Source organism: Diabrotica virgifera, chromosome 1 (genome assembly GCF_917563875.1).
Source record: "Diabrotica virgifera virgifera chromosome 1, PGI_DIABVI_V3a".
In the NCBI taxonomy this organism is placed as follows: Eukaryota; Metazoa; Arthropoda; class Insecta; order Coleoptera; family Chrysomelidae; genus Diabrotica; species Diabrotica virgifera.
In genome coordinates this window covers 313,809,333-313,830,606 of record NC_065443.1, presented here as the reverse complement: position 1 = coordinate 313,830,606, position 21,274 = coordinate 313,809,333, and the positions used below count along the sequence as shown (strand labels likewise).

At 31.1% G+C, this 21,274-nt stretch overlaps 1 protein-coding gene across 1 annotated transcript; it reads right to left on the bottom strand.

Annotated features, from left to right (window-relative positions):
* Positions 1-286: 286 nt before the first annotated feature.
* LOC126886324 (testicular acid phosphatase homolog) lies at positions 287-20,976 on the bottom strand. The gene is made up of 3 exons (XM_050653200.1): positions 20,809-20,976; positions 3,417-3,515; positions 287-1,293 (listed from the first exon to the last, which is right to left on the bottom strand). The coding sequence occupies exons 1-3, from the start codon at positions 20,905-20,907 to the stop codon at positions 382-384; spliced, it is 1,110 nt and encodes a 369-aa protein (XP_050509157.1). The 5' UTR covers positions 20,908-20,976; the 3' UTR covers positions 287-381.
* Between the last annotated feature and the right edge of the window lie 298 nt (positions 20,977-21,274).

Sequence of the window (21,274 nt, the reverse complement as noted above, 5' to 3'; positions counted from 1 at the left end):
CTAATTTCGGAGGTATATTTAAGTTTCTTTTGGAGGTTGAAACTATAGTATTTTTTAGGTCTTCTATTTCTTTACATGAGTTCTTCTGGACCCAAGATTCTCTGGCTTGCTTAATTTTTCTTTTTACGAATTTGTTGATTTCATGGGATTTGTTAATATTTCTATTTTTATGTTTCCGTCGAAATTCCATAAGGTCTGGGATTTCCTATGTCATCCACTCATTTGTTGAGAGTGTACGTGAACAGAGAATGTAGAGGAAGAAAAAACACACAAAAAGAAAGAAGTATTTGATTTTTTTTCAGAAAATTTATTCATTTAGAAATTTTTATTTGAATTTGAAATATGTACAATGATTAAGTAACAAATTAAAATTGTTGATAATCAAGATTTACACTCATGTTTCCAACTGTCTTCATCAACGGTTATATTTCTGAACACTTTTTTGTAAAAATCTAATCTACAAGCACTTATACAATTTCCGATCTTTAGTTCTACAACAGATTCAGTCTTAAAACCGTCCTTAAAATATATATTCAAGTATGGTTCTCCTGCAGAAGTCCTATACAACTCCCAAATAATCGTCGAACAAAACTGAGGGGGTTTGTAATTATAATCTCCGAAGGTATTCAAAATGGACGCAATAGTACCATCGTGCGCAGAGAGCATCAGAAATTTAGGATTCGTACCATTCAAAATCCCGTCAAAATAGTTGTTAAGATAATCAAAAAAAGGTCCAACTTTAAAGCGTTGCAGTTTGGTCGTGAACGTTTCGGTACTGAAAGAAAGTCCTGCCAATTGAGCTAGCTCTTCTTGGTCTATTTCATTGGCCCAATCTGGAACATAGGAAGAATTTGTTTCGTTGTAGATATACAATACAGTCCAAAGATTTCGAAATAGGTCCAAAGTAACGTTCCAACCAGTTTTACTTTCGACAAATTCTTTGAGCTCTGTGTGGTTCTTCATTACATTCTTAAAGTACTCAGAGTCTAGGGTCTCCTGGTACAGCTTCTCAAAATTCTTACATTCTTTTTTCATAGCGAGCACAGCATCTTTTTTGTATTCTACTGTATGGATAGGTACCGGGTTCCAAGGTAACTCTTGAGGCCATTCAACAGGATATGGGCTTCCATCGGGATAATACAACCCAGCTAAGTTGGATGCTGCAGAATTGAGGGTTCTATCTACGTCTGTAGAGCGAACATATAGCTCTGTAGGGTAATACCGAGTAGACAGGAAGTTCTTGTAACGACGTCGAAGCCATTGACCCAATTGAAATTGATGCACTTTTCCTTTCTGTAACAATAAAAAATACAAAAAATTTAAGTAAAATCCTTTATAAGAGATATATAATTTATTAAAATTTCCTATAAAGGGATTAAATGATGACATGAATGGATTACAATGCCTTTTAAATGCCATTGATACAGTGGGAAGAGAGTTTCGCCTAAACATAAACTGTTCAAAAACAAAATACATGGTGTTTAGCCGTTTTATACATCCAAATTCACGGTTATAATATGTTGATGGTCATATAATTCAAAGACCTATCCAATTTTAAACAACTTGGTTGCCATATTACTGAAAAACTAGATCCAGATAAAGAGATAAAATGTAGAATCGAAATAGCCCACACAACTTTTTTAAAAATGAGGTCATTCTTCTGTAATGATAAATTACAATTTCAACTTCAAGAGCACATGATTAAATGTTACATTTGGTCAGTCCTCTTATATGGTGTCAAAGCATGGACATTAAAAATATCCATCATTAATCGTTTGGAGGCTTTTGAAATGTGGCTGCACAGATGTACACTAAAAATACTATGGACAGCTATGCTGACAAATGTAGCAGTCCCCACGAGAGCAAATGCTGCTCGCGAGCTACCTAATAACATTAAATGTAGAAATACGACCTATTTTGGACACGAAGTAAGAGGGAACCGATATAATATTCTTTAACTTATTATGATGGGTAAAATCGAAGGACGCAGAGGAATTGGTAGAAAAACAGGCCTCTTGGTTGAGGAATATTAGAGAGTGGATAGAAATAAAGAATCCAGAGCAACTATTTAGAATAATAGCTCGAGATACAGTGGAACCTCGATTATCCGTCTCTCCATTAACCGTCACCTCTGTTAACCGTCAGGGTACAGACAGAAGTCGTATTGACTGCATAAGCAAAAATTTTAATGTAAAAAAATAAAAAAAAAATCAATTTGATTTGTGATGACACAAACAGCTATCCACTGCTGACAGATAAAGAAATCGTTGAAATGGCAACAAAGGCGGACCAAACAGATTCAGAAGCTGACACAGACTTGGAATTTGACTGAATGTGTTGATGAACTTATTGTAACTGACAAAGATTTGCGTAAATAATCTAGAGAAGCTGCGTCGCATATGCAATAATTCATCGAGTGGTATTCTTAACAAGAAGAAGCCAATAAAGTAGATTGCATGGTCTTATGCCGATTAAGAAATTCAGCAGTCGCAAAATGTGAATCAACAGTGAAACAAAGATTTTTAAATTGATTCGATTGTACGAGCACAAATCACTCTTATATCTCAAACAAACCATACAAATGAAGTTTGAGAGTTGTACTATGAATTTTTAATTTTTTTAAATGTTCTGTTAACCGTCTTTTCGATTATCCGTCATACCCTTGGTCCGGTGCCCTGACGGATAATCGAGGTTCTACTGTATAGACAGTTTTACCATGTTAATCGCCAAGGTCAAGGGGACTACATTTGATATGTGTAGATCGTAAGAAGGCGTACGACACAGTTCCTAAAAAAGAACTATGGAGATGTATGGGAGAGAAATGAATTCCTGAGAAGTATGTTAGTCTTTATTTGTTTGAACCTCCTCCTCCTAAGTGAATTCTCTATTGAGGTTGGAGATCAATATATAAACAAATTTCTCTCTGTTCTGGGCTTGATGAATTAGATCATTCCCTGTTGTGTGGGTACGATCTCTGATGTTTTGGAGCAATGATTTTTTATTTCTTCCTATACCCCTTTTACCTTCGATTTTGCCTTGTAATATTACCTGGAGCTGCTCAAATTCACTATGGCACAGTATGTGGCCGAGATATTATGACGTCTTTCTAATTTTGATTGTGTTGACCATATGAGGATATTTGTTCATTATTTCCAATACTTCGTCATTCGTAGTTCTGCTGTTCCAGCTTGGACCATTTGTTCGAACTCGGATGCATTATTTATTACTATTTCTATTTATTGTTTAATTTTAATAGTATGATTAAATATATAATTATTTCAGTACAATTGCCAGGTGTTACCATATTTAATTATACAAAAATACTAATTTGTACATGATCGATCATGCATAAATTAATTGATAATATTTATCATTTTAAAAGATAACAGCATCAAAACATAAATATATGTACTTACATTCACCAATTCTCCGATGCCGTCTGGCCAATACTTAGCGTCAATATAGGGATCATTAGGGAAAGACGATACAGGTGCTCGATCTCCATGTCTATAACACTAAAAAAAATAAAATGTAAGATAAATTGAGCAAACAATAAAGTATCTAATAATTAAATATATAATTACTTCGTTGTAAAACGAAGCAAGAGCCGTCTTATATTTTAGTTTATTCAGAGAGCACCATAAGCACTTGAACCGGTTTCAAACCTTATTAGGTTATCATCAGAGAGTGCATATTTGATTATCTCTGAACACACTAAGATTCGGGCTGCCAGTATCGATTCACAACGAAATAACATGAAAGTTTTGCTAATAAAATAATTAAATAATATTCAGAACAAAACTCTATTGAGACCAATTTTCTGCAACATTTTCGTGGTTTCTAAAATATGCAAACCAATGAATTACTGGAGCTAAGAAGGCTGAGGGAGATCTAAGAGCATCTCACTTTTCACAATAAAATGTTTTTTATTTTGCAAAATAATAAAATATTTAAACAATTATTTAAACAATAAAATGTTTTTGGGAAACGTATGGAAGAAAATAGAACCCATAATAATAAATTATTTTACCGAGTCCTAAAAAATATGATAAAAGAACCACAAATGAAGCTGCAGCAGGTTAAAGATCGGAATGGGAATATAATAACTGAAAAAGACCACATTATAGAAAGATGGAAAGAATATTTTATGGATCTTTTAAGCAAAGACAAGACAACAGCAGACAGCAAAACAGCAAAGTTAAACAATACAACCACAGAAGAACAATAGATATAATTGGATACAATAAAATACAAATGTATGAAGTGGAAGATGCCTTAACCCAACTAAAAATAGGCAAAGTTGAAGATATAGATGGATTAGATGCCGAGTTGTGGAAATATCTGGGAGAATTGGCAAAAAGGAACTTTATGAACTGTTAAACCTAACATGGAAAACTAAAAAAATACCGAGTGACTGGAACACGGCTATAATATTGCCTATACACAAAACAGGAGATTCGAGAGAATGTGGAAATTACAGAGGCATATCGTTGCTCTGTTCAACATTAAAAGTCTACGAAATTATCCTAGAACGGAAGCTCCTGTATCTAGTCGAGCCTAGATTAGCAGATATTCAAAGTGGGTTTAGGCCAGCACATAGTTTCCAGGACCTTATCTTCACTCTACAGCAGATCATCGAAAAAGCCATACTAAAAGATGAAACGGTATATTTGGGATTCCTAGATATGAAAAAAGCTTTTGACATGGTGAGCAGAGAGGGAATATGGCAAAGCTTGACAAATAAGGAAGTGGATATGGAACTGATAACCACAATCCAGCGTTTGTATTGCAATACCATAAATCAGGTAAGAACAGGCAATTCCAGCAAATTTACGAATAACGACGGAGTCAGACAAGGAGGGGTATTGAGCCCCCTACTGTTTATCTGTGTAATAGACGAAGTAATTAAAAAGTGCTGGCCAAAAACAAAAAAATATACCATAGGAGACAGAAACCTACAACAAATAAAAATCGAAGCCTGTGTATTTGCAGATGGTATTGTTATTGTGGCAAGAACTGAAAGGGCTCTGGAGGAGAACATAAGAATCTGGGAGGCAGAATTAAAAAATTACAATCTAATAATTAATATGGAAAAAACAAAAATAATGGCAATATCCAAAAAAGATGTTAACCTAAATATTGAAATCCAAGGCAAAAAAATAGAACAGGTAGATACATTTAAAAACTTTCGAATAATTTTAAATAAGAAGGGGACACAAGAAGACGAAATTGGAAATAGGATAACAGCAGCCACAAGAACATATCATTCGATGTATATAAACTTCTTAAATAAAAAAGAAATAACAAGGAAAACCAAAATGATAATATTTAAAACAATTTACGTACCTATCACTACATATGGAGCAGAGAATTTGGTATGGAACGACAAACAAGAAAAGAGATTGCAAGCCGAGGAAATGAGTTATTTAAGAAAAGTCGTGGAAGCTAGGAGGACCGATAAAAGACGTAGCGAAGATATTAGAAGAGAATTAAAAGTAAAATCATTAAAGTAAAAAATTCATGACAAGAAATTAAAATGGACTGGGCACTTATTTAGAATGAACGACGGCAGACAGGTTAAAATGACATGGGAAGCGAGGCCGATAGGGAAAAACAGGAGAGGCCGACCAAGGAAAACGTGGAATACCAGTGTGATAGAAATATTGTAGAATAGAGGAAAATCGTGGTAGGAAGTCAAAGAATTAGCTAGGGACCGAAAAAAATGGCGTAAGTTCGCAGATAATAACGAGTAAAGAAGATACCTCGACACCTTACGTTATACGAGGATTATCGATTATGTTATGTTATGTTATGTTATGTATTTATTTTGCTTTTGCACGTTTTTTAAGGTAGCCTGTATTTATTGTAGTATACAAATGTGGCCTTATTTTTTATCAGTGATTTTTTTAAAGTAGGTAGATACATTATGCTCATTTACTCTGAACAATAGATATGTAGCTTAGATTATTATAGCAGAACACCATCCAGTTGTGATAGTAATGCTCGATAAACAGTATTTTAAATTATGAATAATCACAAAACGTAATAAATATTTTTTATACAATCATAAAACATATAAAATTCAAAAATTCGTGATTTGGTGATTAAAAATTATTTCCGCAATAAAACACAAATTATTGTCTGAAATAAAATATAAACGTAATAGACTAAGAGCCGTTATAGGTGAAATTTCTTAATCATTTTAGGCACGATGGGACCCTATAACTTAAATAGTAGAACCTAAAAGAAAACGTTTGAACACTGTGCCGTCACTTTTCAGTGGCACATGCGTCGACAGTGGCGCATCAAACTTTCCACTTATTTATGGACGGGATAAATAAATTAAAAGTTAACAGAACTTACTAACAGAATTAAATTTTTTTTTATTTTTTTAAGTTCTATGTGATTAACACATAGGATTCAGCGTAATTTTAACCCACCACCCCCTTCTTCCTGCCCCCGCCATAAAAAAATTCATTTTTCGTTTTTTTTTTTTTGGTGGGATGCAATCAATTTTAAAATTTCAAAAAATTCACATAGCATAGCTGAGGCTTTTATAAAACATGCCTATTTTTTATAGACCCATAGGTAGAGTGTACATAACCTCAAAAAATTAAAAGAAATTTTTTTTTCCAAAAAAGCGTATAACTTTTTTTGAGGAATAGCTGCAGGTCTAATTTTTCTTAATCTTGTGTGTTTTATCAAACACTATATTTTTAATTTTTTTCAGATTTTTCCGTAAGGCTCCCCACCTTAAAAAATCGGAAAAACTGTTTTTTGGGGGGTTTTGGGGGATTTTCCCTATTTTATAGACTTCATCATATATCAAATCAATGTTGTTTTTATAGGTTATATGTATCATATCATAATCATAATCGTTAAAAGGTCGTTAAAGCAATTACACGTATTTATATCGCTGTGTATAATTCACGTAAAAAGAGTGGTTTTTTTCAATTAAAATTAGTATCAAAGTATTCAAACGTAATACGTGATAACAAACGCATATTACAGTAAAGGGGTGAGTTCATCCAAAGTATATTTTATTGTGGTTTTTCAATTATTTACGACTGTACATATAAGTATCGAGTGATACCTATTATTATAAAAACAATAATTGTCTGCTATAGTCGTACTTGTACCTGTAGCTTATAGAACCAGAATTTTAGAAGTCATTACCAGTAATCAAGTATTAGGCCAGTCAAGTTTCAGAATCCCAATAAAGGTGAACAAATGTCCAAATTGTAAGTTGTCGATTGTTGACAATAAGAATGCGTTTAATTGTATGTCGTGCAATTTACCGATTCATATTCAATGCCTAGATATTGCACAGGAAGAGGTTATAAGAATAACTAGGGCAAAATCAAAGTTATTAAGAATCGTCTGTAACACTTGCTGTACATTCGAAGATAAGTTCAATAAATTGACTCATTTAATTTCTAAGTTGTCTGACAGATTTGCATCGATTGAGGAGCGTCTTGGGGTCTTGGAACAATCTTCAAAAACTAGTCCGATGGAGTTCGAGGACTGTGTTCAGGAATAAATTGCTCGTCATCAGAAATCGTTTAACCTAATTTTGTATAATCTACCAGAACCAGAAGGTGATGATAAGGAGGCGGAGGATGTATCCACAGTTTCCACGATTATAGATACAATAAAACCGCGAAATCCTTCATTTGCGTCCGTTTTTAGAATTGGAAAATTTAGCAATAAGCCTAGGCCAGTAAAGGTTAAATTTTTCGATAATGATAGTCCTTTGTTTATGTTACGAAATAAGAGGAGGTTGCTAGGTACCCAATTTTCTAGAGTTGTTTTAAAGGATGATTTAACCAAATATCAGATTAACTATTTGCATAAAGTGCGAGAGGAACTGGAAAAACGAAAAATACTTGATAAGGATCTAACAATAAAGTATATTAATAAGGTTCCAACCATTGTTAGTACTAACCAACAACCCACCGCAAAAAACGAATAAAGTTGACAACAATAAATATTTGTTTATACTAATATTGCTTCTTTACATGCTAAGTTTGCTGATGTTTTGTCATTTTCATCTTCTAATCCCGATATTCATATGTTAACATTTTTTATGAAAATAGTTGTTATAAAATGTAAAGGATATATTTTATGTTTTCTCTTTATGAAAAAAAAATTTGTAATCTTTATGTATACTTTCTAATTTTTGTATCTTTTTTTTTTAAATTTGCTATTGTTGTAAGAACTTTTGTAAAAGCCAATACTTTTGAATATTTATTTATTTTGTAAGAATATTTATTTTGTGAATATTATGAATTGTATTTATTTTGTAAGAATTTGTTTTATGTTATATTATTTAGTTTAAGACCTACAATTATTTTGTATTTTGAGCCACATAAGCTTTGCATTGGCTCGATATTATTGTATAATAATAATAATAATAATAATAATAACTTGAAGTAACTGAGTTCTTTAGAATATTTAAAAATCAGAAAAACACGTTCAAACCCCCCAAAACCCCCTTAAAAAACAGTTTTTTGGATTTTTGAAGGTGACCATCGTTACAGAAAAATCTGAAAAAAATTAGAAATATAGTGTTTGATAAAATACACAAGACTAAGAAAAAATTAGATCTGCAGCTGTCCACAAAAAAAAGTTATATACTTTTTTCCAAAAAAAAAATTTTTTTAATTTTTTTGAGGTTATGTACACTCAACCTACAGGTCTATAAAAATAGACGTGTTTTATAAAAGCCTTAACTATGCGTGTGAATTTTTTGAAATTTTAAAATTGAGTGCATCCCACCAAAAAAAAAATAAAATCGAAAAATAAAGTTTTTGATGGTGGGGGCAGGGAGAAGGGGGTGGTGGGTTAAAATTACGATGAATCTTATGTCTTAATCACATAGAACTTAAAAAAATGAAAAAAATTAAATTCTGGTAATGAGGGAGGGTATTTTTTAATTTATGTATCCCGTCCATAAGTGGAAAGTTTGATGCGCCACTGTAGACGCATGTGCCACTGAAAAGTGACGGCACAGTGCTCAAACGTTTTCTTTTAGGTTCTACTATTTAAGTTATAGGGTCCCGTCGTGCCTAAAATGATTAAGAAATTTCACCTATAGCGGCTCTTAGTCTATAATATTTCTAAATTCCTAAGTTAGTGATTAAAAATTATTGACGTAATAAAACAATCTCTGACGTCAAGGATGAACTTCTTCTTCCTCGTCAGCCTGTTTGCATCCACTCCTGGACAAAGGGCTCCCCATAAGTTCTCCATTCTTCTCTGTTTTTTGCTATTTGGTGCCAGTTTCTACCCACTTTTGCTTTGATGTCGTCTTTAGACCAAAATACTGTCTTTAGTGATTCAAGGTTTAATCTTAGAGCAGATGCATCACTACGGCATGAAGGTTTTTCGTTCCTGTCATTCTCCATTAGTTTCAAAGATTCTGTAATTACCGGCCAATTTTCTTTCAGAGCTCTACAAGCATCGTTTCTTGCTAACCAAGGTGTTTTAGGTAGGCTTTGAAGTACCACAGAGCATTTTGGTTCAAATAAAGCTCCCATCGATGGGTTGAACTTGTGAAAAAATTATACAGTTCTTGAAGTAGACCAAAAAAAGAAACAGCAACCACATATGAACTAACGGCCACAGATCCTACAGATTTAAAGAATGAACGGCACGTGGGACATACTCAGCCTAAGGATATAGTTTTTGGATTCTGGTTTGAACACCTGAGTCCCTACCATATTACTGGCATTGTCATATGACTAACCACGACATTTTGTGATATCCAAATCGAATTTATCACAAACATCGATAATAGCATTTACAATCTCTTCAGCTTTGTGTCCGACGTTAGGTAAAAACACAAAAAGCGTTCTACGGGTATGCCATCTCTAGTTATATTCCTTAGTACCAACGTTAATTGGTCAATATGAGATATATCTGGAGTGGAGTCTACCATAATTCCAAAATATTTTGCTTCCTTAGCTTCATTTAATTCATCTTCGAACATTTTCAGCTATAAGAAGGATAATTTCTTCATATGTTGACTAGGAAATGATTGAAGTTGTACCTGAACCTCCATCACCATATACTTTCAATTGCTCTGCAAAACAGGAGTCAAATTCGAATAAAAATTGTATTAAACCTAAAAAGATTCCTTCTCAAACAGTCCTAAATATTCATGGCTACCACGAAAAGCTAATCCTTTTAGTCCAGGGCGGATCTGTTTTGAGATGGACGTTGAGAGGTGACTCAAATTTTTTTGCAGAAATTGATTGAAAATAATTCAAATAATAATATTTGAGTTATCCTCCCTCTCAAAAAGGTCCGGAACATTGTTTAAATAATCAAAATGTCAAAAATTGAAGGAAAAATTCGATTTTTTTCTTTGTTTTTTGATTGTAACTTTAAAAGTATTCATTTCCGAGAAAAGTTGTACTGGCATAAAAGTTGCGTAATTCAATTTACTACAATATAGAATTGGTTAAAAATTTAAAAAATAGTAACCCTAGTTGCAAAATAGCAATAATTGCGAAAAAACCATACAAAAACAAGTATTCGCATTTTACGTTTTTCAACCATTTATGCTACACTTAGGAGCTTCATATTTCTCCCTGAAAAACTTTATGATACAGTAAAACAATACTGTAAATTTCATTAAGATCGGTTCAATAGATTTTGCAAAATAAATTTTGCAATACAGCTTTCGCAAAAAAAATTCATTTTTTCAAAATGTTACAGGACTGAAAGTAAAGCAGATAGCAAGTTGAATTTTTTTTTGCTTATAGAAATGTACTCTACCTTTCATTTTCTATTTTCAAAATTAAAATCGATTAATTACCACGGCGTCAGAAAATTTTTGAAATAAACAATAATTTTGGTGCTACGCGCAGGACAGCTGTGTTCGATTCACACAGGTTGATTTCCACCAAAATTTCTTCTAATCTTTATCTAATATATTACTTTCTTACTCTATATTTTGTTGTATTTTAATATTTTAATTCCACAAAAATCAAACTAATTTTATTATTGTTTGTGAAATATTGTTTAAACAATTGAATATGTTTAAAAATAATAAACTTTTATTATTTAAGTTAAAATATATGAACAAAGAAAGTTTTTGCTAATAAAAGTGTTATTTCAAAGGATAGAGTATGTGTTTTTATTTTGCAATAAACAAATTTATTTATTTATATCAAAATGTCATAAAAATTAAAATGTATCAATCATTATAAAAGGTCACTGAAATGCCCAATCAGAGCAACCTATCCGCTGTCCTGCGCGTAGCACCAATAATTAATGCTTATTTAAAAAAATTCCTGACGCCGTGGTGTTAAGCGATTTTAATTTTGCAAAATTGCAAATGAATGGTACAGTACACTTCTATGTGCAAAAAAATTTTCAACTTGCTATCTGCTTTATTTTCAGTCCTGTAACATTTTGAAAAAATGAATTTTTTTTACGAAAGCTGGATTGCAAAATTTATTTTGCAAAATCTATTGAACCGATCTTAATGAAATTTACAGTATTGTTTTACTGTATCATAAAATTGTTCAAGGTGAAATATGAAGGTCCTAAGTGTAGCATAAATGGTTGAAAAACGTAAAATGCGAATACTTGTTTTTGTATGTTTTTTTCAAAATTATTGCTATTTTGCAACAATTGTGAGTATTTCTTAAATTTTTAACTAATTCTATATTATAGGAAATTTAATTACGTAACTTTTATGTCAGTACAACTTTTCTCGGAAATGAATACTTTTAAAGTTATAATCAAAAAACCAAGAAAAAAATCGAATTTTTCCTTAATTTTTTGACATTTTGTTTATTTAAACAATGTTCCGGACCTTTTTGAGAGGGAGGATAACTCAAATATTATTATTTGATTTATTTTCAAGCAATTTCTGCAAAAAAATTTGAGTCACCTCTCAACGTCCAAATGTACTAATATTTTTACAGATCCGCCCTGGTCTATTTTGTGGATAGAAATTTTACAGCGGCAACAACACGCTTAAGAACATTCCTCTAGTTTTTAGTTTCCTTATTTAACTGATCAGCAAGACTTGAACTTTGCCTGTCCCTTTATTTGACCTCAATTTTAACGCTTTCTGGTGTGACTTATGACAAGGAGAATTTTCGTGGTCAACCACTCTTTGTGAAGCCTTTTTTCAATCATTAAAACCGGTTGTAAATGTATTTGCGTTAGCAGAGCAACTGAAAAATATGCACGGACACAAAACACAGAGCCTTTTCTCTTAGAAAATGACATCCAATTTCTATTTATTATTTCTCCATTTTTAAGTTTACGAGAAAATAGCTTATTAGTTAAATAACTGTCTTTTTAATCTGATGAATAGTGCTGCTTTGATGATGTAGAAGTTGGTTGCCGGTTTTGTGATGCACCGAACAAAATTTGCCTGTTCCGTGCCCCAACAAATTTGGCGCTCTAGGCCAGTGCCTAGTCGGAGTAGTGGTAAATCCGGCCCTGATCTATTGGCTGATACCTCTGTAAGTCTCATCATCTCCATTCTATAGGTCATGACTGGTAGAATACAACTGTTTACTACCCTTTTCTTTAGATTTATTGGTATCTTTTTGTTTTTCAACAATGCTTTTCTTTATTCTGTTTGATTTGCCTAGTTTGATCGTCTACTGCTGTCCAAGTCATTCGGATCCTTCTAGTTATTTCTAGAGCTTAACGATACGATACAATATCGATACTTTTTAAGTATTGAGAATTGTATTGGTTACGCCAATGAAGTATCGTATCGAGTATCGATATCGGCAATACTTTCTTATAAAAATATCGTATTGCTATTGATTTCGATACGACATAAAAAGGAATATTAAATATAATAATCCTTGACATAATTAAAAAGACATTAAATTAATAAAAAAAACTATTCTTTATTCACCTATACAGAAGTAAAAACTTCAAATTGTATTTTGGTATAAAATAGTTTATTTAAAACTTCTAAAAGTCATCCACATGGATTGCAAAACGTTTTCGTTCTGAACAGAACATCTTCAGTGCCTGGAATGAAGTATTTCCACGTTAGATTAAGGCAAAAAGGTTAAAATTGTGACTGTTAATGAGAAAATTATGTGGAGAATACTTACATTCCGCAAAGTAGTTGTAACTAGCACACCAATGAAGGTGGTAACTTCAAAATATATGGCTTACATTATACCTTATGATAAAATATTATGACTACAAGTCGATGTTACTAGATTAAAATATGTATGTGCCTAAAGAGCAACATGCTTCCCTGCTCGAAAAAACTAGGTACTTGCCATTTGAATTAGCACAGACCAACTGATGTAAAATGAAAAGGAATGACAAAGAGTGACATGACAAGACAAGGTAAAGTCAATTTTTGGTTACGAACTTCAAAAAGTGTAGTTTTAATTTTTGGATTTTAATAAAATGTAAAGGTAGGTAATAGCTGATTGAAAATATAATTAAAAATGTTTAAAAAATAAGTTGAGAATCTATTGTAAAGTCTAAATAGCAACTCTCTAATCCAGAAAAAACTTTAGGTTTGTTGGTTTTTTCTGGATTAGAGAGTTGCTATTTAGACTTTACAATAGATTCTCAACTTATTTTTTAAACATTTTTAATTATATTTTCAATCAGCTATTACCTACCTTTACATTTTATTAAAATCCAAAAATTAAAACTACACTTTTTGAAGTTCGTAACCAAAAATTGACTTTACCTTGTCTTGTCATGTCACTCTTTGTCATTCCTTTTCATTTTACATCAGTTGGTCTGTGCTAATTCAAATGGCAAGTACCTAGTTTTTTCGAGCAGGGAAGCATGTTGCTCTTTAGGCACATACATATTTTAATCTAGTAACATCGACTTGTAGTCATAATATTTTATCATAAAGTATAATGTAAGCCATATATTTTGAAGTTACCACCTTCATTGGTGTGCTAGTTACAACTACTTTGCGGAATGTAAGTATTCTCCACATAATTTTCTCATTAACAGTCACAATTTTAACCTTTTTGCCTTAATCTAACGTGGAAATACTTCATTCCAGGCACTGAAGATGTTCTGTTCAGAACGAAAACGTTTTGCAATCCATGTGGATGACTTTTAGAAGTTTTAAATAAACTATTTTATACCAAAATACAATTTGAAGTTTTTACTTCTGTATAGGTTTTTAAACTATGGTATACAGCCAACTATTGGGATTTTTCCATTGATTTTATTCTTTATTCATTTATCACTATCTTTATTAAACAAAGCTCTTAAAATATGCATATTGCGCCCACTGAAGGTGGATTTGAGCTATTACCTCTGATTTCGTTGAACCTCAATAGATTTTTTTGAAAATTGGTAAGTGGTTAGAGGATACCTTAAGGAACAAAGGTGACATAGTTCCGATTTGCGCTCTTTGCATTTTAGGGGTGGAATCCACCCTTGCTTTAAAATTATTTTTTATATTTCTGAAAGTGCAGTCATCAAAGATTCTGACCTCAGATTTCGTTGAACCTCCATTGATTCTCATGAAAATTGGTGAGTAGTTAGAGGATGTCTCAGGAAACAAAAATGATAAGGTTCCAACCTGCGCTTCTTGCATTTTAGGGGTGAAATCCACCCTTTTTAAATGAAAAAAAAATGCAGATTTAAGCATTATGGCGTAAATATAATTTATGATTGTAGTAATTGATTTTTCAACCATTTTAGCAACCTTAGCTTAAATAAAATTTCATGTAATTGTTGTAGCAATTAATGTTGGGCAATAATAACTCAAAAATAATGAAGTATCATAAATAGAAATAGGAAATAATGAAGCATCATAAATATAAATAGGAAATAATGAACTACCATAAAATACCATTTCATTACAATGCGAAAATACAAGGTGCTCCATTTGAGAAAACTCAAGAAATACTCATTCAGTTTCAACCAATCCTGTATACTAAAATTAAAACATTTAGCTATATTAATAATTTTTAGCAATAGACTATATATGAAAAATAATTTGAACATAAATAGATTTCTTATAACTTATAGATTCTTATAAAAATTGAATATGGCTGAATGCTTCTTTGAAAGTCGACTAAAACTAACTAATTCTGTATTGTTTAAAACCTACTTTTAAAAAGATAGGGAAGTCCCCGGAGATTCGGAATAAATCGCAATTCAGTACTTTTGTTGAATAAACTTGATAAACACTTGATAAACCATGTAATCATAACAGTCATTTACTCACTCTCAAGAGTTTCAAGTTCAGGTACTATACTAGAGTGTAAAATATTATAACAGCTGATGCTTGGGTTGCAGATCACTTAATACTTTTATGTAAATAATTATGATCTAAATACCTATTCCACAAAATATAATCAATCAGCTGTAGCATTTTATTTTTTTTTCTCGATATCGATATTTTCAATAACATCGAGGCAAGTATATCGACAATACAAGAGTATTGTATTGATTTCAGAGTATGTATTGTATCGGTATCGTATTGGTTTTCGATACGATATCAATACAATATTGATATTTTTATCGAATATCGTGAAGCTCTAGTTATTTCTGCGGTTTAATTCTGTTTGATTTGCCTAGTTTGATCGTGTGACCTAGGTATGCACACTCTTCGACACTCTCTGAGAACATTCACCATAGTAATGAATTTTTTTCACCATCGGAACGGAGAGATTTAGATTCTAGTATCTAATAATAGACTGATCCAGGATCATTTCCCTTACGCTTACGCTTTATGTTGGCACTGATATTGCAACTGATTTTGCGTAGGATATAGGAAGGGAAGCTTTTGTATAGTAATGGCTGTAATTAATCAGTAAAGTTTCAGTACTTCTCTATTAAAAACTCTATTAACTGCAGTAGTAGTATGTTAGTTTTTGTCAAAACTAGAAACAATAATGATACGGATTTTTAAACATTTTCATTAATGAATAGGTCTTTTACCCTTATTCTAAATTGTAATTCTAAAATAGATAGTACATATTTTTTTCTATTATTTCGGCCATTTATATGTGCATATTTTAAAATTATCTAATACTACAATACAATTCGTGACAATAATATATTTATGTAGGTATGCCACTTTAAATGTTGTTGAATATATTTAAATAAGTGGATAGATAACACACATAATATATTATTAAATATTCAAACAATCGAAGGTGTTTACTAAACTCACGTCGAGTTGTTTCACTGCACAAAAAAATATATATAATTAATAGACAATTTTTCAGTCTAATGAACACATACCTCTTCTAGTTTTTAGTTTAAATAATGTTTATAAAAATAAAATAATTTTTTAGTGTGGGAGACCTTTTTTATTCATTACTGTCAAAGACGGGGGGCTTGCTTCTTATCCATTTTCCCCTAAGGAGTTGACACGCGTATACGCACTCATATTTTTTTAGATCTCTTATCTTTTATCATCTTACGTCAATATTCACAACTAAATATAAATGAAATATTTTTTACTTATTTTTACATCCATAATCTTGCATAAATGGATCATTCTTAATAAATGGGCAGAAGTTTTATAATAATTAAGATTCAATAAATATGGTTTTTTTTTAAACTGGATTGAGATATAGCCACTTGTCAAAGAAATGCTAGAGGCCAAGCTAAGTAGTTTTAAAATAAAATATAATGTTACTTGTAATAGATATTTTGCAACGTCCGTGGAAAACAATAATCCACCGACGTGACGAAAAATACGTTACTAACAATCTACACATCACATTTTTGAGAGTAGAAAATGTTTTGACTGTGGAATATAATCAGCTTTGTATATTTTAGTTGCAGTTTGGTCCTAAAATCCAAATCTAAAATTACACTTACTTTTTTAAGGGTCCACAGATGTGACAAAAGGTCTTGACGAAACAAATTTCACCAAACAAATCACTCTTTATACGCAAAATGCCTGTTGAAATAACTTCACTGATGCGTTTAACAATTTGTTTGGTTTCTTAGAGCATGGAAAATTTTGGGAGAGGGTAAAAAAATTTCCATACTCTAAGTTTGGTTTTATACTTGCCTCGCCATCTGGGAAACATTTGTGGTAATTTAATATGTGCGCGAACTTTAAAATTTATTAAGAATACAGATACAGGATACTGCAGTTAATACTCGATGGAAAGATCGACGGAAAAAGAGGAATTGGTCGAAAGAAATATTCATGGCTCCGAAACCTTCGTCAATGGACTGGCTTATCAGCAGATCAATCATTTCATGCTGCACAAGATCGAGAATGATACAGGCAAATTGTCATGGAAGCTATCCACGCCTAAAATTTGGGCACAGTACTTAAAGAAAAAGAAGAAGGTGTACGGACAAGGCAAATATTTTGTGACAAGCTTTAAACCTACATATATAAATTAATAGCTGATCCAATGAAATTAATTTTACATCTATGACAGATAATACAACATAAAAACAAATCGTTTATCGACAATTCGTTTTGTTATTTCTAATATCTTGTTTAAAAACAGACTTTCAATACCATTCACTACAGAGGTGACTGTCCACGGACGTGATAACTCACGTTCAGTGGACAAGATAAAAACGCAAAAAAATAAGCTTTTAAAAAATATATGAATTATACAGGGTGATTGATTAGTAGGGTGAAGCTCAATAGCTCCGCTATAGTAATAGATAGCAATAAAAGTTAAAAACAAAAATTTTAGCCACCGTTGAGCTTCATATTACAAAATTAGTTAGAATGTTACAGGGTGTTCGATAACACAGTGACAGACCTAACTTATGTTTTTTTAAATGGAACACCCTATATTTTATTTTATATTCGAAATCCTGTTAACTTCTCCATCACAAAAATATAAAGGTTTGTAATGTTATACAGGGTATTTACATAGTTATCACCAATTTTGTATGAAAATCGTAACAAGTTCCACTCCCTGTATAAATAAAAATAAGCACAACAGCAATGGTTTATTAATGCCATATTTTTTTATTTATTGTCAAAATTTTTAAGAATTATTGATATTGCTAATTTTCTTTATATCAAATACAGGGTGAGTCAAAACGCAAGTACATTATTTTCTCAGTAATGTTAAATGGAACACCCTGTATTTTATATCATTATTGAAAAGTAACATTAACGTACTTTAAATTTTTATATAACATTCCCTATGCCCAAATTTATTAGTTTTCGAGATATTTTCATTTTTTAGAGCAAATTATTTTAGGTGTTTTAATTTATCTAAATTTTAAGTAAGCCATGACTGAATTGACAATTGAAGATTACCGATTATCAATCCGGTAATCAATGTAACACTGTAGTAAATAAAGAAATAAAAATAATTTATTAGTAATACATTTTACAAACAAAAACACAACCACTACATGCAACATTTTTGAAACAATTAAAAACTATCTTTTTATGTAAATGCAACAAATAAACAAAGAAAATTAGTAATAAACTTTACAAAAAAATACACAAACACAAAATACAATATTTTGTGAAGACAATTAAACACTACTTTTGTATGTAAATGTAACAATGTAACAAATAAAAAACGAAACATAATTTATCAGTAATACATTTTGCAAAAAAAACATGTTTGAAAAAATTAGAAGATACTTTTAATAAAATATTTTTAATATTTAATTACATAAGGTGTTCAAAATTATCTCCTAACACATTTATGTACGCCTAAAAACGATCATTGAATGAGCTACTTACTCTATGGAGCATTTGTAAATTAACGCATCGAAATACACTTTGTATTCTATTTTTCATCTCATCCCTTGTTGTTGAAGGTATTTTATAAACTTCATTATTAACGTAACCCCAAAAAAATCAGTCCAGTTTATTAAATTCTGGTGATTTGGGTGGCCACGCTACTGGTCCATTGAAAAACGAAAATATCTCGAAAACTAATAAATTTAGACATAGGGAATGTTATCTAAAAATTAAAATACGGTAATGGTACTGTTCAATAGTGATATAAAATACAGGGTGTTCCATTAAAAATTACTGAGAAAATAATGTACTTGAGTTTTGACTCACCCTGTATTTGATATAAAGAAAATTAGCAATATCGACCAATCTTGAAAATTTTGACAATACGTTAAAAAATATGACATTAATAAACCATTGTTGTTTTGCTTATTTTTATTTATACAGGGAGTTGAACTTGTTACGATTTTCATATAAAATTGGTTATAACTTTGTAAATACCCTGTATAACATAACAAACCTTTATATTTTTGTGATGGAGAAGTTAACAGGATTTCGAATTTAAAATAAAATATAGGGTGTTCCATTAAAAAAAAAACATAAGTTTGGTCTGCCACTGTGTTATCGAACACCCCGTAACATTCTAACTAATTTTGTAATGTGAAGCTCAAAGGTGGCTAAAATTTTTGTTATTAACTTTTATTGCTATCTATTACTATAGCGGAGCTATTGAGCTTTACCCTACTAATCAATCACCCTGTAGACGAAAGTCGCCAATTATGGAATACCATTTTGTTTTGGGGATATAAAAATATACTTTTATAGAAATTAAAACAGTTTAATGTTATGACAAATGAGTCATACATTTTTATGTAGTAATTAAAAGCCTTCTATTAAATAACTTAATTAACAATAAAAACCGAACAAAAAAACAAAATCCCAAATAAGTAACCAAATATGGAATAGGTACTCATATATGGAATATAGGCATAAACCAACATATCAATATTAAAAATAGACATAGACATCTGAGATCAAATAAATTTAAATAAGAAAATTGTGAAAAATGAAAGAAGTACCTAGCTTAATTCACTTGCAGTCATCACAGATCCATGTATGAAACTCTGGACCAGCACAATTATAATCAGCCCACGGCCCACACATTATGCACTTAATCCACTATTCCATAATTAGGCACCAACGACTGTCCATATTTGGATTTGTGCATTAGTTCAAACTAGTATCAACATTTTTTCAAGCCGTAATGTTTTAATTACAGAAGTCATAAAATATTAAAATAAAGGTACTATCGATATACTCAATAGCATAACAACAAGTCTGTATTCCTTCATAATAACCAATAATACTCGTTAAATATATTTACCTTTGAAATTTTCTGCGAGACGATAAAAGAAAACGCGCCTGCCAGACACGTATCGTTCGCGCATCTGACACAGAGGTGTGAATACGATAATAAAGAGAGCGACTGAAATAGAGGATGGTCTTGTAGTGCGCTTCCAACTTATAATTTCGGAGAAATCAAGGAATTCCATATTAGGACACTATTCCATATTATTATTTCGTTACTTTCCTCTAACCTTTTTAAAACAGTGCAAATCTACCGATACAAAAAAAATTTAAAGAAAAAGAAATTTTTATAATATCAAATAAAAAGTAGCTGTGGCCTACTTTGTTCCTATTTGATAAGAACAACCCAAATACGAATTATTCGTAGATATTAGATTAAAAAATAATAATAATAATAATACGAATTATTCGTGGATATTAGATTAAAAAATAATAATATTATTATTATTTTTTAATCTAATATCTACGAATAATTCGTATTTGGGTTGTTCTTATCAAATAGGAACAAAGTAGGCCACAGCTACTTTTTATTTGATATTATAAAAATTTCTTTTTCTTTAAATTTTTTTTGTATAGGTAGATTTGCACTGTTTTAAAAACGTTAGAATATGGATTACCAATTGCAGTTTTTTAAAGACCACCTTTTGTCTCCGAAGTGGAAATCGAAATGTCAAATAAATTTAATTTCAAACTTAAATTGTGGCTTACTCCCAAATAAAATAGTAAATTAAAATATTAATAAACCATGTAGGACAACCAGTACTCACCACAGCTACTCCAACAAGCTCATCACCGTTATTTTCCACCGGTTTTCCTAAGCACAGCTGAAACAAAACTAACAACAACAATACCACTATTTCCCTCATTTCGCCGCTGATATTATCACTATGAAAATGACTGATTACCTTCAAATCCTAATTTAAACCAGTCCTCTTCCACCTTATCATTTTGCTTTGTGGTCTAAGGTCGAGAATTAATAAAATTTAAATGAGTCAATTACAACATACAGGGTTGTGTCGAAATAAAGGTGAAAGTGAGATCGTTTGATTTAAGTTGCTAAATTGTGCATTTAACGATATTAATTAATCAAGTTCTAATAAAACAAACTACAAATTATGAAATTAAAACCGGAGAATATAAATATACCTACAGAAGTTTTCGTACAATATGTACAGTCAAAACACAAAGATCATCAGATACAGCAGAAATGAAAGTCTAACAAAAAAAACTGAC